Source organism: Neolamprologus multifasciatus, chromosome 8 (assembly GCF_963576455.1).
Source record: "Neolamprologus multifasciatus chromosome 8, fNeoMul1.2, whole genome shotgun sequence".
NCBI lineage: Eukaryota > Metazoa > Chordata > Actinopteri > Cichliformes > Cichlidae > Neolamprologus > Neolamprologus multifasciatus.
The window spans coordinates 28709530-28733743 of NC_140446.1; the positions used below are offsets into that span (position 1 = coordinate 28709530).

At 43.2% G+C, this 24214-nt stretch overlaps 2 protein-coding genes across 2 annotated transcripts in view; one reads left to right on the forward strand and one right to left on the reverse strand.

The window, feature by feature from the left end:
• The window catches only part of reep3b (receptor accessory protein 3b), a 36296-nt gene extending 27900 nt beyond the window's left edge, over positions 1 to 8396 (forward strand). The window contains exons 6-8 of the mRNA XM_085170392.1: positions 675 to 837; positions 6401 to 6534; positions 6641 to 8396. Of these exons, the coding sequence (XP_085026518.1) occupies positions 675 to 837; positions 6401 to 6534; positions 6641 to 6712 (369 nt within the window). The 3' untranslated portion in view covers positions 6713 to 8396. The remainder of the gene's footprint in view (positions 1 to 674; positions 838 to 6400; positions 6535 to 6640) is intronic.
• Positions 8397 to 10906: 2510 nt separating this feature from the next.
• Positions 10907 to 19163, reverse strand: nrbf2b (nuclear receptor binding factor 2b). The gene is made up of 4 exons (XM_085170390.1): positions 18986 to 19163; positions 17425 to 17509; positions 15352 to 15392; positions 10907 to 13987 (listed from the first exon to the last, which is right to left on the reverse strand). Exons 1-4 carry the CDS (start codon positions 19076 to 19078, stop codon positions 13289 to 13291), a joined length of 918 nt encoding a protein of 305 aa, XP_085026516.1. The 5' UTR covers positions 19079 to 19163; the 3' UTR covers positions 10907 to 13288.
• Positions 19164 to 24214: the final 5051 nt, after the last annotated feature.

A 24214-nucleotide genomic window follows, 5' to 3' on the forward strand; every position in this document is an offset into this window, starting at 1 on the left:
CTCCACGTCCATACTTCAGTAAGTTGTTGGATCTATTTCCAGAAGTGAAGGGTTGCTCAACAGCAGCTCACAGTACTGTAGTTTACAGTGTGTCTGTTTTCACTGTCACATTTCTGCCGTTCCAATAATATCTGACTGTATTAATATATCACAGTGTTCCCAGTAAACTAGTAAAATCTGAACAGCTCAGATTTTCACATGTGAAAATTAAAGTGTTGATATTAATCAGAGTCACAGCTACACAATGATGCATAAATATGTGGAATTGCATCACATTTGAATTGTAGCTGTTTAGATGTGACATGTATCTAAAGTACAGATAAGCAAAGAAATGTTTCCAATTATACAAAGTAGAGTTATTATGAGGAGTCTGACTGGTGAGTGATGAACTGTAGATATCTGACACTACTTACAAGCACACAAATACGTCTGCTTTTAATGTAGACAAAGTAAAGTCTACAGTGTTATAACAGCTGATGGGATCAGGAACAGTACACCTGTATGACTGTAGCCATGAACGTGATCATGTAATAGAAAACAGCCTCACCTGGAAACAAAAGCATGATTCAGATTATTGATCAACTACAGACTCTTTCTGTGATTGTAACACATCAGCACTGCTGATCTCTGAGATGTTTTTGTGGTGTAATGTGAGTGTTGTGTGTGTGCTGCAGGGTCAGGGGGCCATTACTGAGAAGCTGCGCAGCCTGAGCATGCACGACCTCACACAGATAGACCAGCAGGACGACAGAGGAAACCAGCTGTACCAGTACAGCTCCCATTCTTCCAACCCTGCTGTCAGGAGGTCTCGCAGCAGTGACGCTCCGGATGGAGATGGTACGCACACACACACACACACACACACACACACGTGCACTTCTCTCATCAACGTAACACAACTTCTCAATCACAACAACTCGTGGAAAAGGAAACAAAAAGAGAAAACAGTTTGTAAACAAACCTAAAAGAATCAAATCTGTCATTAGAGGTTTGACTCGAATCCTGACAGCTGATTGATAACATGTTTTTCTAAACAATGCTAAGTCAAAGGTCAGTCCTTCGTGGTGGATGAAGGTGGCGTCGTTCTGTTCGTCACTGGTTCTCGCCACCGTCTCCATGACAACTACAAAACGTCTCGTATCTGAGGAAGCCTGTTGGGGTTTGGAGCTTTGCAGTGAGCCAGTGACTGAACCTTTAGTTATGTGTCCCCTGAAAAGTGTCTCCCTGCTGCACACAGTTCAAAACCAACCAGAACCTGAAGAGCCTGAGCTCAGACTGTTGTATGAGCAACAGTGTAAACACATGTGCTCAACACGCAGTCATGTAAGCACATGCAAACCTCACATGTAACGTGTAAAATGTGGAGATGTCAGTGAAACTCTTACGTTTTTATTTTATTATGAGTTTGGCCAAAAATGTCAAAGCAGTAATTCATGAAGACTGATGCTGGTGATAAATAAGATTATTTTATTACAATGTTGACTAATAATAATTAAGAATAATGACAAACATCATAAATAATAATGATGATGATGATGGTCAGAAGAGAACAATAAGGCGCAGATGAGCAGGACTTTGTTAAACAGCTACATCGTTACCTTCACACTTCTCCTCAGCTTGATGAGAACTGCAGGCTGGTTGGCATTTCAATGAAAACACTCTGAGTGTGTGAGATGACTTCCCAGCAGACACAGGGGATGAGATAAGGCTGTGTGGGATGCCAGTGGAATGTCAAACACACTCTCCTGCTCCCACTCTCTCTCTCTCTCTCACACACACACACACACACACACACACACACACACACACACACACACACACACACACACACACAGCAAGTAGGTGAGGTGTGGAAAGAGACACAACGGGGGGTGAGATGGAGGAGAGGACAAAGATGAATGGAGATGAAGAGCTGGATGGGTGGATGTGAGGGAGAAAGGCTGCTCCACAGCATCAGGATACTGAGAGAGACTATTATGTATTCAGCTCAGACGAAGAGGAGGAGCTACAGAGAGATGAAGACGGAGACGTTTATGCCTGACAACTTCTCCTTTGTGTGCTCCTCGCTGCCTCCGAGGCTTCGTGTTATGTCTGTCGTCCTTTTAACAGACTTAAATATAACTGATGATGATGATGATGCACATTAGGGCTGTTCGATATAACGGTATATATCTGATGATGATGTGAAAACGTCTATCGTTTGTTTTGTGGTGTCGCAAAATAAATTGTTTACGGTTTATTTTCTCCTGGTTTTGATGGTCGCTATAGTGACTATATTAATTTCTTAACGTTCTCTCTTTAGCTTATATTTAAAATAACCACACTACGGACAGATAAGCGACTGTTTTTACGCGTTGTCGTTAGCAACAGCGACGGTAAACCCTGCATTTGGCTCCGCTTGTTTATTTTCCACATAAACCTTTCACAATAAAGCTGAAGATCCTGTTGAGATTTTTCAAAATAAACTGAAGTGATGACAAACGGGGACCAGTCAAAACGAGGAGCTGCCTCTGTAGCATGGACATGGTTTGGTTATGAAAAGTCTGACATGTCAGAAAACTGTACTGAGGTCCCCACCTCAGACTCAAACACCACAAACCTCTTTAACCACCGACCACCACCGTGACACAGTGTGGAGAGTTTACAGATGAGAAGCAACAAAGAGCCGTCAGGTGCTCAAAATAGACCTTAGACTAAACGTTAGAACAGGCGTTTCCCCGCAGCACGCTGTCTTATACATACTCACTAAGAAAATGACGACTGTTATAAGTTATGTGTAAAAATATATAGTTTCATGCATCGGTCAAAACATTCAGCTGCAGGTACTCGACGCCCAGCTGGAAATACTTCAGCTGCCCGAGATTCCCAGAATTTACAGAAAAATGTTTTTGTGATTTATATCGTTGTCGGGACGATAAAGGTCTAATATCAGGATATGAGATTCTGGTCAAATGGCACAGCCCGACTGCACATTCATTTTACTATTAACAGATCTGATGCTTCATAAATCCTGCATAGAAATGTAGAAGCTTTGTATTGTTACGACCACGTGTGGATGAGACGCACGGAGTCGGGGATGTGAAGGGGAATGAGCTTAAATACCTTGAGCCATAGTTTTCACGTGATTCGAGAGCTGCGGTACTGCGGCCCTTTGCCTCCCAGCCATCCTTTGAATATCTTTGAGTTTACCTTAAGCAAAATACCAGACAGTTGCTGTGTGAGATGTACTAATCAGCCTTTACTTGAAGCTGCCATGAGAGCGTCGAGTACACACGTCTCCTAACCCTGCATTATAGCCTCGCACCAATCCCTGCTTCTCCACAGCGACCCGGCTGTCAGTGGCAGCTCATGTAAACTATAGGAACAGTTTACCCGACATCGGGTGACAAATGAGAACACTACCAGAGCTGGTCCTGCACTGTCCAAGTCCAAGTCTTTGTGTAACCATCGTCTTTCAGGAAGAATGCAGTTTTTTCCAAGCCAGAAGTTACAGCCTTGGTTTATACTGTCTGTGGTTCTTTGCCACAAAAATACATATAGAAACAACAACAAGGTCAACAAGAAGAATTGAGAATGACATCATTGCTGTGAAAACTGCTGTCAGTTAATTGAAGAGCAGGAAACATGTTCCACTGGACAATCTACAGATCAGAGCACTGATGAGGCATGGTGCTCTGATCTGGATCTGTACTGACCACAGAACTGGTCAGTGAACTGACCAAAGAAGAAGAAACACCCAGTGCATCATGGGAATCCCCAGCAGCCTACATCTATTGCAGCATAACTAAGGGAGGATTCAGGGTCACCTGGTCCAGCCCTAACTATATGCTTTAGCAAACAGGAAAGTTTGAAGCTTTAAAAGTAGAGATAGTGTCTGTCTCCTGAATCCAAACTGGAAGCTGGTTCCTGAAACCTGAAGGCTCTGCAGGATGTTTCTGTGCGAGCGCCGGAGCCGTGCTGTACAGTCGTGAGTGTCGTTCTCCGTCACAACACATAGTGTGGTTTCTTCTTTCTGTTAGTAACTGATTTTGAGTGTGTTTGGTAACGATTCATTCATCAAGTCCAAATCAACTTTGTCTTCATACTAATATTCAAGTATAGTGCAGACAGTTGATGCAAGTAGGAGTGTGTATCGGCAAGAATCTGGCGATACAATATGTGTCACAATACAATATATCGCGATACTAAAAATCAGACGATATTTGTGTTTGTGTTGATTGTATGAAAACTCACAGTAAACAGTCCAAACTGACATGAGCTATGTTAACTAAAATAGAGGGATACGTTTCACTCTAAGTTCAAAATGAATGGAGAAATGTTCCTTATCAGAAGATAAACAAACAAAAACCACTTTACTGATAGAAGTAAACAATGTAACACTGAGGTCTTACTTAGTGAGTACTATGATTTTAAAATACTAATCCAAAAAATGCTCATAAAAGAAGCACTTTTATGTGACCTTAACATAAACAAACATACATGAAAAATGAAATTGCTTGAAGAATTCATCCAAGTAAACATTGACAATATAAAGTGCTAATAAAAGAAGGTCCAGCCCTGCAGTGTCACAGTGAAACACTTTTTATGCAACCTGTTCATCTGTGTGACTGAAGGCTCCACTGATCAGTTATGTGAGGAGCTGTGATCTCCAAGTCCAAGCGTGTGAAAGCAGCCGTCTCTGCTGAGCTGAGAGTCCAGGACTGTCGCTGTGACTTCTTGGTACAACTTTGGAGAGCAATGTCTGATATGTTGTCCGGAGAAACGGTGTAACGGGCTCCAACGTTTTAATCACATTACCAAATCCTTTATTCTCTGCTGCACTCAGACCATAAAAACAAGTACTGACTGCGCTGGTTGTGTTGCACGAGTCAAAGTTGCTGGTAGTTTTAAGGTTAGCATTTGATGCTACGTTGCTATGGTGTCTAGACACATGTACATTAAATTTGTGTTACCTGAGTATTTGACTGTGGCGGTGCAGATGTTACAGACTTCAGAGCTCTTGTCAAAGTCTTTACTGCCTTGTTTTGTCCTAAATCCAAAAGAAGTCCACACATCTGCTTTGAAAGCTGCTGAGGCCGGCTGCATCCTCTCCTCTTCTGTCATCAGTGAGCACAGTTTGCCACACGTCCGCCGTTCTTCTTCTTTGGTTTGGTAAAATCGACACTTCCACGGCACATCCAGTGTTATCACGAGACCTTGTTTTTCCATCATAGTGAAAGCGGTAAAAACTGCTAACAACTAGCAGCCGGAGTTTGAATTGCTACACATAAAAGAAATATTCAATTCAATGTTATTTATATAGCGCCAAATCACAACAAAAGTCGCCTCAAGGCGCTTCATAGATACAGAGAAAAGCCCAACAATCATATGACCCCCTATGAGCAGCACTTTGGCGACAGTGGGAAGGAAAAACTCCCTTTTAACAGGAAGAAACCTCCAGCAGAAGCAGGCTCAGGGAGGGGCGGGGCCATCTGCTGTGATTGGTTGGGGTGAGAGAAGGAAGACAGGATAAAGACATGCTGTGGAAGAGAGACAGAGATTAATAACAGATATGATTCAATGCAGAGAGGTCTGTTAATACATAGTGAGTGAGAAAGGTGACTTAGGTGAAATACACAGTATTTAAGTAAATTCTCAATAAAAAAAATCAATAACACTGCTTTTGAATATCGATTCAGTATCGTAACACGAAATATCGCGATATTCCAATGTATCGATATTTATCCCTGGATACAAGAGAGCAATACAAGTGTGAGGCAGTCCTGTCCATGATGGTTATGATGCCTAAAGCTTGTCATGATGAGCTCAGTGCAGTGAAGAGCTGCAGATGTTATTAATAATGAGGTTATGCTGTTGTGTGTTTATGACAGTGGAGCCAAAGAGAGGTGGCACTTCTGGTGTGTGCTGCCCTCTGCTGGGACAGATGCGCCTCACAGTCATCGCTCTTCAGTATTACAGTTTTCCTGTTGTTGGTCCTCACAGGACCGGTTTGTGATAGTTTTGTGTCTCGTTGTTGTTTTAGTATCGTTGTGTATTTGATTTGTGCTTCTGTTTCCTGTTTATTTATTACTGTACTGAATATTTCAGTTTGAGTGCTTATTGACTGTGGGCCCTTTTTAATAGTAAAAACAGTGTAAAAAGTCTCATGTTGAATTTGGTGTGGTCAGCACTGACGCCTCACAGCAGGAAGGTCCTGGGTTCAAATCCGGGTACTCCAGCTCCTCCCAGAGGCCAAACCATGCAGTGAGGCTGGCAACTCTGAGTCTGTCATAGCTGTGAATGTGAGCGTCTCTCTGTGTTAGCACTGAGCACCTGTGCAGGGTGAGCAGATGGAGAATAGATGGATGCAAACATTGTGTGTTTTGGTGATTCCTGACGTCTGTATGTGTTTGTTCTCCAGAGTACTATTACGATCAGGAGGAAAGGACGGACGAAGAGGCCGAGCCAACCTTCTCTGAGGACGAGGCTGTCAGTCAGAAAGGACTGAGGCGATCGCAGAGCGTCAAACTGTCTCGATCCAGAGTTCGCAAAGACGTGAGTGTTCTTAGTGTGTTGATAAATGCTTCTGCCACAGTCAGCAGTGCTGCATCTCTGGACTCTATGAACCCTGATGAGTGTTTTTCTTAAATGTCGTCACCAGGCTCGTTACGGATCACTGAAGATTAAAGGCAAGAAGAGACCAGCGCTGAGCTCCGTCAACTATGGAGTCTGAAGAGATTACTGCTGTCACATACACGCAGCCGAGCAGGCTGCTGATTGGTGGATGGTACTGTCAGCTTGTTTTTAGCTCTGACTTTTCCCTCTGCTGAGCTCTTTGACGATCACCTGTCTGCTGACATATTTATTACACGCAGTGGCTCAAAGAGCTCGCTCTCAGCGAACACGGGCTGACTTTGTTGTGGGACGTGTGATTTGTTTCTTTCTTCGTTAGCATCGTAGACATGTTTCTATGTGTGTCTAGATTTTAGATCAGCTGTTGATTTGTTTGTAATTTTACAGAACACATGCCGCCTGAGGCGTCCTCTGTGAGGAGTTCATAAAGTCATGTAGCATCACAGCATGATAGTAACGCCTCAACAGGCACAAGTTTGGTTTGTTAGATTCGTCTTTGGTTCTCCACTGTTGTCAACTTTTTGCATCAATGATTTTTCTTGTGCAAAAGACCAAAATCAAAGTTTGAGTGAACCTTCAACTATTATGTGCTTGGCTGGAGTCACGTGACACTAATGCTAACACTCACACGTTGCTTTTAAAAATCTTAATTAAAGCTTTATCCAGGCAGTTGTTGTAAGAGCAGCAATGTCTAATAACACATCTGTCTTATTAGCAAACATGAGCGAGCTGCACATTCAGCTACACAACAACACAGTTGTGTTACTAAGTGCATTCGGGAGTAAATCATCCTGATTTGGATTGAACTTCATTTCAACTTTGAGCTCAGAGTGAAAAATCACTGTTCTCGTGGTGGAATATAAAATGTTGAACTTACATTTAGAATAACCAAAGTTGTTTTTATTATATATAAATATGTTTTTATCATTTATTTAGCAGTTCAGCTTCAAACTCTATTTGAAAAGTTTGGCATTAGTTCTGCTTTTGCTGCCTTTTAGCTGTTTTACCTGCTCGTACCAGGTTGGAGTCTTGACTTGTGGCCTAATTGGTGCCCACTTACAGTACCAGTGGAGACCAATGTGCAAGCATGAACGTTTGAGGAGAGCAGGACTGACAGAGCTGATGTTCAGACTCTTCTGTCGGGGGGGGGAAACCAGGTGAATAAGAGAGGGTGTGAGCACTTGTGCAGGTCTGCAGCTCCCACTCTTGATGATTATTTTCTGTTTTTCTTGGTGTAAATTTCAAGTCTGTTTTGTGCTATTACTCAAGTTTTGCTTTCTGAATGGTGTTTTTTTGTGAGGTGATCAAAAGGTGTTTTGTATTGCAACATGTTTTGCACATATACCTCCTCTTATACTTTTTTTTATCTTTATGCTGTCCTTGCTTGTCATCTCAGTTTTAATGTAACTAGCTGTGAGAGGATGCAGGAGGTGGCTGATGGATGCTGATCTCAACAGCTGCTCGTAGCATTCGTTTCCTCGCACACTGCTGGTTGATTTCTGCGTTTCTCTGGCAGAAACGATGTCGACGTGTCATCGTGCTTCTGGTTCAGCAGGTTCTCCTAAAGCAGAGGAATTTTCAGCCTTTTTTTTATTTGCTTTGATGCAACAACAAGCCAAACGTTTTCACATCAGCGGGTCCATTTAACGATTGTAACTGACTAATGATACCAAAGCTTTATGTATCCACACAAAGCTGTGGCTGTATGAACTTTGTGGGGAAGATACCTGGTGTGTGGAGGTGTAATAAAATCAAGTTTGTCTGACTGCAGTCAGGCCAACAGATCCTGTGGTCTGTCCATTATTATTCAGCTCTGACAGTTTGCAGCACTTTATTCTGTGAAACTGGCAGTCGATCTATGTAGCGCCCATATTTCCTGTTAAAATCTTTGTGTGAGACTATGAAACATTACTGTACAGTGTTAATGTTACAGAAGAACCGGACGTGAAACAGACAAAATTCCTTTTATTACAAAAATTATCCATAAATAAACTGTACTCCTGTGGTGTTGGGCGCTGTAACAGTACTCTAGCCCAGCGGTCTCCAACCTTTTTTGCGCCACGGACCGGTTTATGCCCTACAATATTTTCATGGACCGGCCTTTAAGGTGTCGCGGATAAATACAACAAAATAAAACTAGTACTGGTACCGAAAAAAAGATTTATTCATAACACACGTGAAAAGACCCAGGAAAAACGAGTAAACGATAAAAACGATAACAAAATAACGCTGAAAACTGATAAAAACCCTGAAAACTATACATTTCACACCTGAGCCTCAACTCTCGCGGCCCGGTACCAAACGACTCACGGACCATGGTCATAATTCATATTTCAGTGTATGGTGCCACTCGGTCTTTTTCAGAAGTAAAGTGTGGACAGATATCATTTTTCATTTGCTACTATTAATGAACTACGTTGAAGCTGATGTTCTCACAGTTAAGAACCGCCCACAGAGCAGCTTTTGGACTTCTCCCTTTGCTCGTTCACACCTACCAACACCTGTGAAGCTGTACAGATGAAGCTGTGTCTGCTGGGTTGGTGTGATGTACATGCTGCTGCTTCCTGTTTGTCAGTTGACCTGTAGTGTCTAGACTTCAGCGTCATACACAAACAGATGTTTCCAACAACATTAGAAGTGTGTGCAAATCACACAGTACAGAGTTTGTACAGGGCTAAGATGAATCTGACAACAGCACATGAATGTGGTTCTGTCAATATAAGAACACTGACAGCAGTGAAGCCAAGAGTCTGATCCCAAAGGCTGATTCTGTTCATCTGGACGTTTTCAGGAGGAGAAACGTTTCATCATCATCAGGTCACGTCTTCAGTCTCAGCTGACTGCAGGTTTCAATCTTATAAACAGGATATTTGCATAATGACTGAAACCAGCCCAGTGAAGGAACAATGGGCTGGGAGGTCAGTTCCTTAATCTTAATTATGCAAATTCTCATGACCATTGATCAACAACCACTGATCAATGTCCATGAGTACCATTCACAGAGAGTTGGGGAATGGCTGCAATCACAGCATGTAAGATGGTGACAGATGGACCCTCAGGCCCCCTCCTCCATTCAGAGATGGTCTTTCCCTCCTTGACTCCACCCTCAAACCAGCGTTCCTCCCTGTCCAGGATGTTACACCCTCATCACTGAACGAGTGTCCACTGGCCTGTAGGTGTAAATAGGCTGCAGAGTCCTGGCCTGACGAGGAGGCTCTGTTGTGTTGTGCCGTCCTCTTAGTCAGAGGTTGTTTGGTTTCCCCGATGTATAAACCCTGGCACTTAACAGCTACACTATGTTACTCTGAGTCAGGTGACCCGATCCTTGGGGTGGACCAGTTTTTGGTGCAGCGTGTTTTGGGGTTGAAAAGCCACAGAGAAGTCACCTGGATAAGTGACGAAACATTTCTGTCATTGAAAACGTCCAGATGAACAGAATCAGTCTTTTAGGACTTACTTACCTGGATGCAGCGAGCATGCAGCGAGCATGCAGCGAGGCCGCAGCACCTGCACGATACTCCAGAACTGCCTCCTTATGACTTAGTTTACTTCCTAAAAATGGAGGCCCAGCATGTTACAAAGCTGCAAGAACAATGGAACCAAATGAGCTCTAGAAGATGTGCTTCTGTTTACTGATCTTGAAAAGGAGATCAGCCAGATTTAAAATAAGATTTTTATTTCTGGCTTTAAGCCTTTGTAGATGGGCTTAATGACTTGCAGGAAAATGGCCCAGTGTGGTCCCAGGCCTCTGTAGTAGCAGCATATAAGCCACCTACTCAACTAACTTCTCAGAACCTCGTGTGCAGCATCTTGACCCCGTGCTTACTGAACTGCTCAAATACTACTTGACGTTTCCCTGTAGTTGCTTTGAGATCAACAGCTCTAGGTGGTTTGCAAGTGAAACCCTTAAAGTGAAGCATCAGCAGTAAGAATGTCTTCAGTGGTGTTTTAACAAATCTCTGATCCAACCGGCCACACGTGGCGAGCTGGGACACGGATGTGTGGGCTTTAGTTAAGCGCTTGGGCGTTTGGAAGAACTGAGGCGGTTTTAGAGCTGCTGCTTTCAGTCAATGAGTCAAAAACAAGTTGTTTTAAACTTTAAAACTTGTTTTGTTTTAAACAAGAATGCTCAAAGTCGACTAAGACCCCACTTTGGTTTGTTGAGTGTATCAGAAGCCTGCTGATTTCTGATAGCTGACCATCTGTTTGTCATGCTGCATTCATGCCCTGTGAGGACGATAAAGCAGCTTCTGTAAAGCTCATTTCAAAAATACATGAAGTCCAAACGACACAGTGAGACTGACAGTCAGTTAGCTTTATTCAAAAACAGAACATCATTTTGTACAATTGTTCACATCACCATCGATTTAAAGGCCAGCTGAGCCAAACACGTGGCTTACAATGAGTGAGTTTTGCATAGCTGGGAAATGCAGCAAAGTGTCCTGTGTGTAGCCACGTCTTCATCTTCATCATAGTAGATCCAGGAAGGAAATGCACTCTGTTAAGTGAATACACGAGTTTGTACAAGCGCCTCAATATATGTGATCGTATGCATGCACATGCCACATGCATTAGACTGCAAGCAACACAGTAAACAAGTTGCCTCGAGTCCTCTTTATTCTGCTGTGCCGACATAAACTATCAGCTCGTAGACATGCTGGACTACACGCCTGCTCAGCTCGGTTAAAGCTGCAGCACAGCTTCATTTCAGAAGCCGGTAAAAGTGTCGGGACCTGAATGAGCCGTCAAGAAGAATCTTTTAAAGGGATGTGATTAAGATGGACTAGCTAGACGGCCTATGATAATATAAACGTGCCCTGCCTGCAGTTTATGCTGCATTCTGCTCCTTCTGTTATCATGGATGTTTGTTATCACATTTTATGATGTGGATCAAAATATCTTCAGTTATTTGAGGCATCCAAACAAAAATAAATTCACAAAGTGACATCCTGGGATGACTGTGATCCAAACATTTGAGAGCTTCAGATTACCGAAGGTGCTTCTTTTGGCTTTCCAGGTAATGTACAAACTGCCACATTTGGGACTAAAAACGTGTAACTGACATAAATTGTAGATCCTCCAACGGCCACTTGAAGCTCGCTCCAAGAGTGACTCTTTCCCCTTAGACTGCCATGTTACAATGCCCAGCTAACCACATTAGAAAGCATGTTCACTGGCCTCGAAGAATAGTTTCACCCTGCCACGACTATAAGGAGGGTGAGCAGCCTTTCATACCTCTGCTATCTGGACACTGGTGAGGCTTAACTTTGGGGCTTGACAGAGTCAGCCCGTCACCGTCTGCTCACCCCAGTCAATATGAGTTCATTTGTGTTGGACACCAGGCCTGCTGAGATGCATCCATCCAAGAAGTTTCAGTGAGTGAAATTCAAGTATTCTGACAGTAAACACAGCTGATGTTACCATTAGATCACAGTGCAGTTTAATGTGTGACCACCAGATGATATGGTACTGCAGACGCGCAGGACTAAACATTTCCATTAATGAATAATTACTTGGTTTCAAAACAGGAAATAAAAAGCAGACTACAGTTTGTTAACAGAGTCAACGAGACAATGAATGACTTCAACATCATAAACAGTACAGACATGAAAATCCTGAGACACAACAACCCACAACTACACTGAAACATCTGATGGACTCTGCCCTTTGATCTTTGAAGAACGCCGTCATTATTCACATGGTTTCATGTATCAACTCTTCAGAATATATCAGCCCATCAACACTGTGTGCGCGTCAGCCTTTATTCCTATTGATCCCCACTGACAACCTGTGTCTCTACATTTCTGCTGGGGAATAAGAACATCAGAAGGCTTGTTTGTTTTTAGCCTTCAAGTATCTGCTCAGAAAAACATCAACGAGTCTATTACAAGCTTTTCCTTAACACCAATATGCTTTCTTATAATTAAGTTACACATGATCACGATCTGAATGCATCTGTGTGTGTGTGTGGATGCAAAAGAAGGAGCAGTTCATCCAGACAATCGACACTCAGTCTTTACCTCTCATGTCACTTAAAATCCAGCTGAGGCCTGCGGTGCCGAACACCTGCAACAAAACGTCCAGGACGGAGTTCATCCGCAGGACTAGTTATTCTGAGCCACAAAGTACACATACACAGGATTATGTCATAACTCTTGTAGGAAAGCTAAGAGTGTGTGTGTGTGTGTGTGTGTGTCCTTTCATAATAATGCACACACTTGCACAACACCTTAAATAAAGTCTAAATCTGTGGGAAACACCATCAGCTGATCCGCTGTAGACAGAGCTGAGCTGTCATTGGATGCTGTATGAGATCTGGGTCATGTGATGATACAGTAGAAGAGACATAAGTGAAAGTTTTGGGAAAATCTCGACCGTATTCCTGCTCTCAGTGTAAGTCATGCTGACTCACTGCTGTTCTCACAGGTTAGTGAACGTTTCCTGTGACTTGGACTGCCTTGCATCAGTGATAGTAGCGTTATCACTTCCTCTCTGATGTTCTCGTTTGTTGCTCCTGTTGCATAAAGACTGACGGGTGTCTGACGTTCTGTCGTCTGATTCCACCTGAGCAGAGGCCTCGTGGGCTTTCACTGTATAACCTTTTGGCATCTGAACTCAAAGTCGTATTGGTTGAACCACGTGTGTGTGTGTGTGTTTGTGTGTGTGATGTGTTTTATTACAGCTTATCCCTGTCTAGTAGCTCCTGCAGTTCATTCTGGATGTCCTCTGGCAGCTCCAGAGGAGGCAGGTCATCCAGACACAGGTCTTCCTGAGCTGGCATTTCCAACGGTGGCAGCTGAGGGATTGCGATCTCCTTTCCCTTCCTTTTGCTCTCCCCTCCCTGTCCGACTCCGCTTCCCATAGGACCACCTGCTTGTGGGAGCACCCAGAGCTCGGAGCGCTCCACGAAGTCGGCCGCCTCCGAGTGCAGCCTCATGTTTTCCAGTCGTAGCCGCTCGTTCTCGGCTCTCAGCTGCTGGTTTTCGTTCGTCAGGCCGTCGACCAGGAGTCGCAAGTTCTCGATGGTCGTCTGTTGTTCTTCCAGGCGCGTTTTGTCATCTTTGGTGGTCTTAGACCCCGAACACACTGGAGTTAGAATCTGTGTTCCTCCAGTCTGCCGAGTCTGAAGCTGGTACAGTAAGGTGTCATACTCCCTCTGCCCAACGCCTCCAAGCTCTGCAGCCGAGGCGCCTGGAGAGGCACAGGGCCGGCTGCTGCCCGTGGACGGAGACTTCAAGAACCCTGGCCCGGTGGCCTGCACTAGACCAAGTCGTGTCTTAACCGCCTCTCGCCGAGCTTCTCTCTTCCAGCGCTCTTGGATTAACCGTTGCTGTTTAATGTGACTGTCCCTCTGCAGCTCCATGGACAAACGAGCCTACAGCCATGGAACAAACAATCACTCTGTGATACAAGACACACACAAACAATCAGCTCTGAAACTGACGATCAGGCAGGTGGGCGAGGGACTTCTGACTTTTTGTCTGTTTTAAAGACTACTACAGATGACTACTTATTGAGATTTGCACAGCACAAAACAGGTAGCAGAGACCGATTAACAGTAGTAGTGCTGATAAAAAAATCCTCAGCATATCCAACCAAGAAGAGGCCACGGAGACCATATGTCAGTGTGCAGGTCATCTCTGTCACTACACCCCTGAATCTGCTCTGTGGTCCTGCTCCGCCCCTCTGACACCCTCATGTCTAATCCTGTCCGTCCTGGTCAGGCCTAATGAAAAGTCTTAGCATCTTCAACTCTTTTTGTTTGTGCTGCTGTCTCTAAACCACACATCACAGCAGTGTGATGTACAGTGTCTGCTGTTACACCCGTCTCATTCACACACATGCATTCTGTCTCACGTCTACTGATTTTCATTGCTCAACATGACCACTGACCATCAGAGTTACTGATGTACTCCTACCTGAAACTCTAAACCGTCTGTCATTCCTGCTTTTACACCTCACCCACTGTCTCGCTGTCGTCCTGATGTTACATGCTCAACATTACATTAAGTTTATTTTCCCCTTAAATTTTTCTTTGATGATAAACACAAAAAATGTCCATCTTATTTATTTTAAGATTAGAGGAAGTGACTCTTAACTTCAGCTGCTGCTTTAAAACAAACAAACTTGAGTTGTCATGGCTTCAGTTTTCCTCTGGGGTCTACATCAGCGCTCCCCAACCTTTTTTGGGCCACAGACGGTTTAATGTCAGACAATATTTTCACTCATCGGCCTTTAAGGTGTCGCGGATAAATAGAACAAAATAAAAAGACACGACCGAGACAAAAACGGTGGTATTTTGTAAATATGATAATAAACATGAATTCACTGTGTAATTGTGTAACTTTTTTAGCAGCGTCCTCCTGAAATGCGCCAACAACATTGAGAGTAACGTCCTCCTTTCTGCCCCTTAATGCTCTCTGGTCGCTATGGTAACATGTAAATATTTCTTTCAAAATAAGACTACAACACAGGAAAGACCCGGGGAAACAGAGTTAACGATAAAAACCTTGAAACCATAAATTTCACAGCGGAGCCTCAACTCTCGCTGCCCGGTACCAAACGACTCACGGACGGGTCCGCGGCCCAGAGGTTGGGGACCGCTGGTCTACAGCATGCTACAGGTGGTGTTAGAACTGTGTGTGAATCTTAATCAGCATGTTTACATGACAGAAAACATGTTTCACTCAATCACTGATCAAACACACAGAGATAAAAAGATAAAACTGAGTGTCTCACCTGCTCACACGCGGGCGCTTTCATCGCCTCAGTCAGAAAATCTGGTAGTGAGACAGAGAGAGAGATGAGACAGAATACACACCTAACACACACACAGTATATTGGATTAAACATACAGTTTAATATCTGGTCATCACAATAAGACAGGGACACAGTATTTGTTACGCTGGATTTCTATTTCAGCACTGGATCTGAGTGAAGTGGATGTAGTAAAAAACCCCAAACCCAACAACACCACCCTTCCTCAGACGCTTTCTTATAAGATGTTACCATGGCTACAACGTAAAAGTATATAGAAAGTAGGGCTGCCACAAACGATTATTTTGATAGTCGACTAATCAGATCATCATCCATTGGACGTAAAACGTACAGCTTATTGCACCAGCAGCATCTGCTCTTATATAACTATCATTAGCTTACACCTTTAAGTGTTTAAGGTATGTGCTAACTAAAAATAAAGACAAGATGATAGTTTATTAAATTTTAATGAAATTTGCAGATTGTTTTGGTGAAGTTTAATAAACCCCTTGCTATCTAAAATATAACAGGACACCGGAGTAAATTCTTGAGCATCTCACACTTCTGATAATCAGCTGTCTGCTTGACGTTTATTCAGCTGTGTAAAAACTATAACTTTAATCTCAGCCAAACCGATTTACTCAGGAACAAATAAATACTGAAAAAAGCCAAACAATAACATTTTGAAGTTATCTAAGTGACTTATATATCATGTTTAACCTGAGTAGCGAAAGACGGCGGTGGGTTTGAAAACGATTTGCCGGTGTTGTGCCAAAAAGTGATTGTCTGCCAAAAAGTGATTTCTGGTATTTGCCAAAAACTGATTGCTCATATTTAAATTGCTATAAGTAACTTGTTGGGCTATAATATGTGAAACATATGTCAAATGCATCCCTCATGGATGACATAAAGTCATATTGAGCTACAAACAACATTAGTGTAACAAGGTAGAAGCCGCAATCAGTCTTTGGCAGTGACTTTTATATAACCTTTATTTATGCCGTTAAAAATATCGAATTAACATTAAAAATGTCTTTTGTAAGAAGTAGTTGGACAGCAGAAATGGCTCAAATATTACAATAGTTCTGTAAAAATATTTAAAGTGGGGATAAAGGACCGGATTGGTTATGTAAGTACAATAACACAGAGTTGTAAAGAAACTTGAAAAAAACAGCTAATTTTTTAATTCCATATATAGCCCCTTTGTAAACGCTGTTCACCGAAGTCTATTTACCAACATATGTAAAGATATTACACATAAAAAATAGACGCAAACATTGGAAATCACTTTTTGGCACAACACCGGGAGTCCGGTGTTCTCACGGCTCTAGTTAGCCTAGCCCCCGGCTAGCTATCGAGCTAGTGGGTAACAGACGTCTCCGAAAACGTCGGAGCGCTTTTGAAAATATGTGGTGTCTTGATAAACTGAGCAGATATTTGAGGTTTACACAGCTACATTCTCGCCTGAAAATATGTTAAACGTTTATTTTGTGACCCAGAAAGAATAATAAGAGTAATATTAAAACTAACTAGCTGCCGCCATTGTTGGAAACTGAGCTGGGCTGCGCTATGAATTCTGGGACACAGCTTCTTCTTCTTCGGGGTTTAACGGCAGCTGGCATCCTTGTACATGCAGTGCTGCCATCTTCTGTTTCAGTCCGTTATTACACTCTTAAATCCTACTACTTATTCCTGCGTCTTTTGTGATCTTACAAAGCTTCAAACGAGCTTCGACTATTAAATCAGTCGTCGACGATTCTGATAGTCGACGTAATCGTGACTAGTCGACTAATCGTGGCAGCCCTAGTAGAAAGTGAAATGCAGTTTTCTTATGTGAGAAGAGTCAGCACTGTAACGTTATACTTGTTGTTTGGTTACTTTCTGATTCTGCGTAAAAGCAGATCAAGTCCAGAAAGAGTCCAAAACACATTCAGTGAACGACCTACGCTCTGCAGAGCACCTACAGAGGAGCAATGCACTACATGGCAGGACTGTAAAGAGAAAGACTGTGGTAGAAGAAGACTGTAAGGAGTGTGTGTGTGAAACTGAGACTACCTGCTGCTTTTCCATGGCAGGAGATGGCCTCTTCATACTTCCCAGCAGCTACCAAACGGTCGGCCTGTCTGCACTGCTGGTGAGCCTGAAGAACGTAAGACAGGAAATGCAATGTGTTATGAGAATGTTAAAGAAGTGGTGGAAGGAAACCAGGGATAATATATGAAGCAAAAATACTAAACAGAGACTAGCTTCCCCTCTTTACTGTAAGAAAACTTCTTCTCATACGTGACAATGAACATTAATGCTATGAAAATGAGACTAATGATCCGATACAATCTGTTTGAAGACTTTAAGTCTTTAGATCCTATAAATTGGATTTTATGTGATTTACTGTGATTTTTGTTTTTTGTTCCTGACATGTTACACTAGCTGGTAGTTTGACTGTAACCCTGGATGATCGAGTTTCAGAGCTGTAGCTAAGTTAGGAGGAGGAAATATTAAGATCAAATGGAGAAGGGTTTCATGTGTCGCAGACATGCTCCTGATCAATCATCTAAAACCCTGACTGTGCATTGCTGACATGGATGTGTCTGCTAAATGCTGACAAGTGGGCCAGAATCAGCATCCAGCTGACTTCAGAAGGTGCCGTTTTCATCTGGAATGCCTCCTCAACTTGGAATTTATACTTGGAAAGTCGGAGAAGCCACAACAACCTTAAGTAAACAAACCAAGATTGTGACAATGAAGGTAAAAGGTAAACATTTCAATCTGTAATCCCACTATTGTATTTGTGACTCACTACATAAACCATACGAAGAAAAGTGACCAGGCTCTATCCATTGCTTCAGTATCCTGATATATTTCCTTTATGTACATACAGCACCTACATCTCCTGATGATTTGTGCCCCACGAGCAAATTTGACCTGGGTGCACTTTATTTTATTTTTTAAACATCTTCTCTTTCAAGTTGGTCAGAAGGTTTCTTTGTAAGTGCGCATGCGCCATTAGCGTGCTGCTTGCTGTAACCCTAATTTCCTTCGGGATTAATAAAATATTCTGATTCTGATTTCACTTCTGCATCTCTATGGTGCGGTTAGCGTATATTGCTAGCTATTGCATGATCCGCCATTGCTGTAAAAAAGGAAATGGTCCGTTGGAGTGAATGGGGATGACGCGGCTCTGGTTCTGATTTCCGACGTAACTGGAATGTTAAATTGGATTTCCAACTCAGAAAGTCGAAGTAGCTCCATCAATGAGTGTAAACAGTAATCCGACCGTATCATCTGTTCGGCCACTGTTGTGTATTTGTCACGGACTAAATAAACCATGCGCAGAGCGCTGGTTAGGCTCTGTTCGTGAACGTACTGCAGCGGTGTTTTATGAGGCATAAAAGCATTGCGCTATGTTGCTAGTGATGCCTGAATGGCTCTGCTAACGAGTAAAGCAGATCCATATATTCTTGTTTTTCCCGACTATACACCTTGAGAGTAACGCCAGTCTCTGCTCCAACGAAGCAAATGGGTCGCAGCATAACAGCAGCAAAGCTAACAACAAAGCGGCTAGCCGCTAGCTCCTAGCTGCTGTAAAGATAGCCTCTTATTGCAACATCAAACTTACAAGGTTGAGCGGGCTGTCCACGACCTCCATGGAGTCGATCCTTCGACGGCTTACACTACAGGAAACGCGCCTCTGTCCCTCACTGACTGTCATTCGCACTGAGATTCAAAAGCTCGAATAAAATAATTACAAGAAAATTACTGTAAAGGAAGCAAGAGTCGCCTCTCGCTGCACAGCCGCAGCAGCGTCGTGACATCACAGCTAGCTTGCATTTTGATTGGTCAACTGTGGTGCTGGGTCGGCTTTCTTCTTCTTCTGTTCATTATTTTAAAGGCGTCGGTAAAACATGCAGCAGCATCACCGCCTGCACGGACGTGTGGACAGATTAGCAGAGGAAACGAGCTGTATTCTCACTCCTGTAGTTCAAAGATGCTCCTGTAATAATAAAATAATCTGTGGTGCTGCCTCTAACATTTCAATCACGCTACTAAATCTCTCCCCACTCGCACTTATTGCATTTTTAACAGTTTCTGTCATAATAGAGTAAAGACGGGGTGTTACTGGGTGTAGTGTATGGGTCAGTCCTATATGTCCTATTCTTACCTGAGAAATGATCTCCTGCTTTGGGTTCCTGCCCTGCATGCTGTTCAAGACTACTTACTACTTATTGGATCCTCTGTAGATGTATTTGTGTGTCCACTATCTCAATATTCATATCAAATCTTCTGCATATGATTATGAATTATATTTTTTCCTTTGTTGCTAATTTCCTATAAACTGAATTAATTTTTGCCAACAAGTCCACCTTTATATTCCCTGAACACATACACGTACAGGCAGATAAGCTCTTCTTTCCTCCCGTCTACTTCGACTTGAGAGACACATAAAGCAGAAACTAGACTCGTGTCTAACTTTTTTTTAACACCAGTTTAGCTTCTCATCAAACAAGCATGTAGAAATCTCACTACGTGCACCTGTAACCATGTAATCAAAAAAACTGTGGAGCAACGAGGCTGTGGAGGAGCTTCGCACGTGTTTGGAGTCTACAGACTGGGACACAATGAAGGCTGCTTCTAACAGCTTGGACGAGTTTACGGACACTGTCACCTCCTATATCCACTTCTGTGAGGACAGCATTGTGCCATCACGCACCAGGGTGAGTTATAACAATGACAAACCCTGGTTTACTCCTGAACTCAAAAAGCTGTGGCTGGCAAAGAGAAAGGCGTTCAGAAGCGGAGACAGGGACAGAGAGGCCAAGTACAGGTTCAGTAAAGAAGTGGACATTGCTAAACATCAGCACTCTGAGAAGATGCAGCAGCAGATCTCAGAGAATGACTCGGCCTCTGTGTGGAAACGTTTTAGGAATATCACCAACTACAAGCCTAAAACCCCCCACTCCACTGATGACTTGCTCTTGGCCAACACCATCAGGCCAGCCTTCACACCTCCAACAGCCCCAACAATAGAGACACTTTGGACACTCATTCCCCCACCTCTCCCCCCTCCATAGAGCCATCACCCCCATCAAACACTTCACCTACAACCCCTCCCTCCACACCCCACACCAAGGAGGATTTCACACCACGTCCTCCCACCACAACTCTTCATATTCATGAAGCAGATGTGAGGAAGCAGTTTAAGAAAAGCTCCTGGCCCAGACGGTGTGTCTCCTGCCACCCTCAGACACTGTGCAAACGAGCCCCAGTGTTTTCTGGCATTTTCAACTCCTCACTGCAGGCATGTCATGTGCCTGCCTGCTTCAAGTCCTCCACCATAATCCCTGTCCCCAAGAAACCAAGGATCACTGGACTAAATGACTACAGACTTGTGGCTCTGACATCTGTGGTCATGAAGTCATTTGAGCGCCTGGTTCTCTCCTACCTCAAGACCCTCACAGCCCCCCTCCTGGACACCTGCAGTTTGCATACAGAGCCAACAGGTCTGCAGACGATGCTATCAACATGGCTCTGCACTTCATCCTGCAGCATCTGGACTCCCCAGGAACCTACGCCAGGATCCCGTTTGTGGACTTCAGCTCTGCCTTCAACACCATCCTTCCAGACCATCTCCAAGGCAAGCTTTCCCAGATGAATGTGCCTGATCCCATCTGCCGGTGGATCACTGACTTCCTGACGGACAGGAAGCAGCACGTGAGGCTGGGAAAGAACGTCTGGGACTCCCGGACCATCAGCAGCGGCTCCCCTCAGGGCTGTGTTCCTTCTCCTCTGCTCTTCTCCCTGTACACCAACTGCTGCACCCCCACCCACCAGTCTGTCAAGCTAATCAAGTTTGCAGATGACACCACCGTTATCGGACTCATCTCGGACGGGGATGAGTCTGCCTACAGGAGGGAGGTTGAACGTCTGGTGTCCTGGTGCAGCCACAACAACCTGGTGCTGAACGCCGAGAAGACAGTGGAGATTATTGTGGACGTCAGGAAGCACACAGCCCCACTCCCCCCCCCATCATCCTGACTGACACCCTCATCACCTCCTGGGTACCACCATCACCCAGGACCTGAAGTGGGAGCCCACCATCACCTCCGTCATTAAGAAAGCCCAGCAGAGGATGTACTTCCTGAGGCAGCTGAAGAAATTCAACCTGCCAACATGGACGATGATGCAATTCTACACCGCAATCATCGAGTCCATCCTCACCTCCTCCATCACCGTGTGGTACGCTGGACCCACCATCAGGGACAAACAGAGACTGCAGCGTGTTGTGTGCTCTGCTGAGAAGGTGATTGGCTGCAGACTCCCATCTCTGCAGGACCTGTACACCTCCAGGACTCTGGGGCGTGCAGCTCAGTCACAGCTGACCCTTCTCACCCTGGACTCAGTCTGTTTGACCTGCTCCCCTCAGGCAGGAGGCTCCGGTCCATTTGCACCAGAACCTCTCGCCATAAGAAGTTTCTTCCCCTCTGCTGTTGGACTCATGAACAATAACCGTATGACTGTTCCCACCACTAACACATGACCCTACGCTGTGTTCACTGCATCATTCCATGTTTGGCACTGATCACCACCTGCACTCATGTATATATCTATCTACTTAGCACTTTTAATTCTTATTTTTATTTTTATGTCTATTTAAGCGTTTATGACAGTATGTTTGCACTAAGTACCGCAGCAATTTCCTAATGTTGTAAACCTGCTCAACATTTGGCAATAAAAGCCTTTCTGATTCTGATTCTGATTCTGAATGTCCGTTCATGTACTGATTTTTAGTATTTTTAAAAAAAAAAAAGACATGATTTTTTTTAACTGATAAAATAAATAAATATAGGATAAATCCCGACTTATTTGCACAGTCTTCTACTTCCTTTCCTGCAGGCTGCATTTTATTTCGGAGATATTCAATTCTTCTACCCTTACCCAGTGCGCCCCATCTTTAGCATAACACAATTTTCCTACATTTGTTCAGTCTTTTCAAAAACGTCATTATTCCTTATGTTAAATAATAGACGACATATCATACGACAATCGGCACCTATTTTTACTTCTGTCGTCCTACCAAACAGGAATTCTAATATCGACTTTTACAATTTGCTGTTTACTGCTTGTTTTCTGAGTTGCAGAAGTCTCCACATTTGATGAGGAGCCTCTGTTATCATCAACTCTATGGTCCCTGATCTTAATGCCACGGATCTATAACTTGACAGATTTGTTGGGTCTTTACCTGAAGTGACTATTTACACTATAACTGCTTGGTTTGATTGAGGCGATTGGGATAGCTTGTGCCCTTTCCATTACTAATATACACAAAATCATTTATGAACTTTTTCAATCTCTTCATTCACATGAACGAGTTCTGCTACGACTCCCTCACATTTCCTCTGATGGGGACACCAACGTCATTCAGTATATCAGTTCTCGGTGTGTTGCTAGGATTATGATAATAGACCACACAGTGACATGATATTGTCACACTATGTTTATCTGTCAATACCTTGATTACATTCATAATATTATACCATATCCTATTCTGGGATAAGACATACCACATGTATGTCCTATTCTTCACACGTTTCCACAGCCCCACCTTTCTAGTCTGTCTATGACTCCTGATGGTTGTATCTGTATCTGACATAATCAACCTGTCATTTCAACCATATTTCTTGAATACATATTAAATTAGGCGTTTCTAACAATTCTGAAACAATTTTGTAAAATTCTTGTCCATTGGCTTCAAGACTCATTGAATTCCACAGTAAAATACATGAAGAGCCATCAGACCTTGACAGAAAGTTAGTAGGGGAGACCGGGGATAGTTGTAACGTGGGTCAGTTGTAACACTTCCAATTTCTCCAATCAGGGCTAAGTTTCAAATGATGTGACTCATCCTGTGCATGCCCAACTCATTTCTGCTATCGCATGTGAAAAATCAACACATTTTGTCAAACACAGACAATTTAACACAAAAAAAAAGTAATTTGTATGCCAAAAAGTAAGTTTTTCTACTTTATTTCAATTTCTAATAGCATTATCTGCTTTGCAGTTAAACTCATCAAACTTAAATGATGTTATTTGTATGTCTATGGGGATATATTCTGTGTGGGTCTTTAGTGCTAATGTTTTAGCCGTTGGCTGTAATGTTAGCTAGTTCATGGCTATAGGAGTCTGGGTCAGTTGTAACAGTAATGTATGTTACAACTTACCAAACTATTACTTTAACAAGTTGGGGCAACGACATCAGCAGAGAGAGGTTCACTGGTCGCTTTTGTATATGCGGTTAATGCCATTGGCAACACAATTCCTCCACTGTTTGTGTTCCCACACATACATGATGCAGACCAGTGTGTCAGAGATGGACCAGTAGGAAGTACTGGTAGTGGAAATAAATCAGGATGGGTGCAAGAAACAGATTTCCTCATCTTTCTGAAGCACTTTGCAAACCACACCAAGGTCAGCCATGATAAAAAGTAATGGAATTGCGATGCTGGCGAACAACTACATTGTTTCAGCTTCATTGTTATGTTCAAAATTGGTGCAAGAGTTGTAGGTTATAATGGCCACTGAGCCAATGAGGCCAAACTCAAGGAAGACCAACCAAAATTAATGAAATATTCATTTGCAGAAAATTCCATAATTTGTCTTTTTTGGGGGGTTGGAATATGTTCAAAAGCTAGACACACACACACACACACACACACACACACACACGGAGTGAGTGGGTCAGCGCTCGGAGAACAGAAGCTAAGCCAGCTTTAAACACACCATTTATTTTTAGGGTAAAACACAGTCAGAACCCCCAAATACAAGCTAAAATCCCCGCTACACAATAAAA

Excerpts from the sequence above, each read along its gene's own strand:
- nrbf2b (XM_085170390.1), bottom strand. The coding sequence starts at position 19,078 with ATGACAGTCAGTGAGGGACAGAGGCGCGTTTCCTGTAGTGTAAGCCGT. Across the intron at positions 17,510-18,985 it reads TGGACAGCCCGCTCAACCTT|GCTCACCAGCAGTGCAGACA; the intron begins GTAAGTTTGATG and ends TACGTTCTTCAG. Across the intron at positions 15,393-17,424 it reads CTGCCATGGAAAAGCAGCAG|ATTTTCTGACTGAGGCGATG; the intron begins GTAGTCTCAGTT and ends TCTCACTACCAG.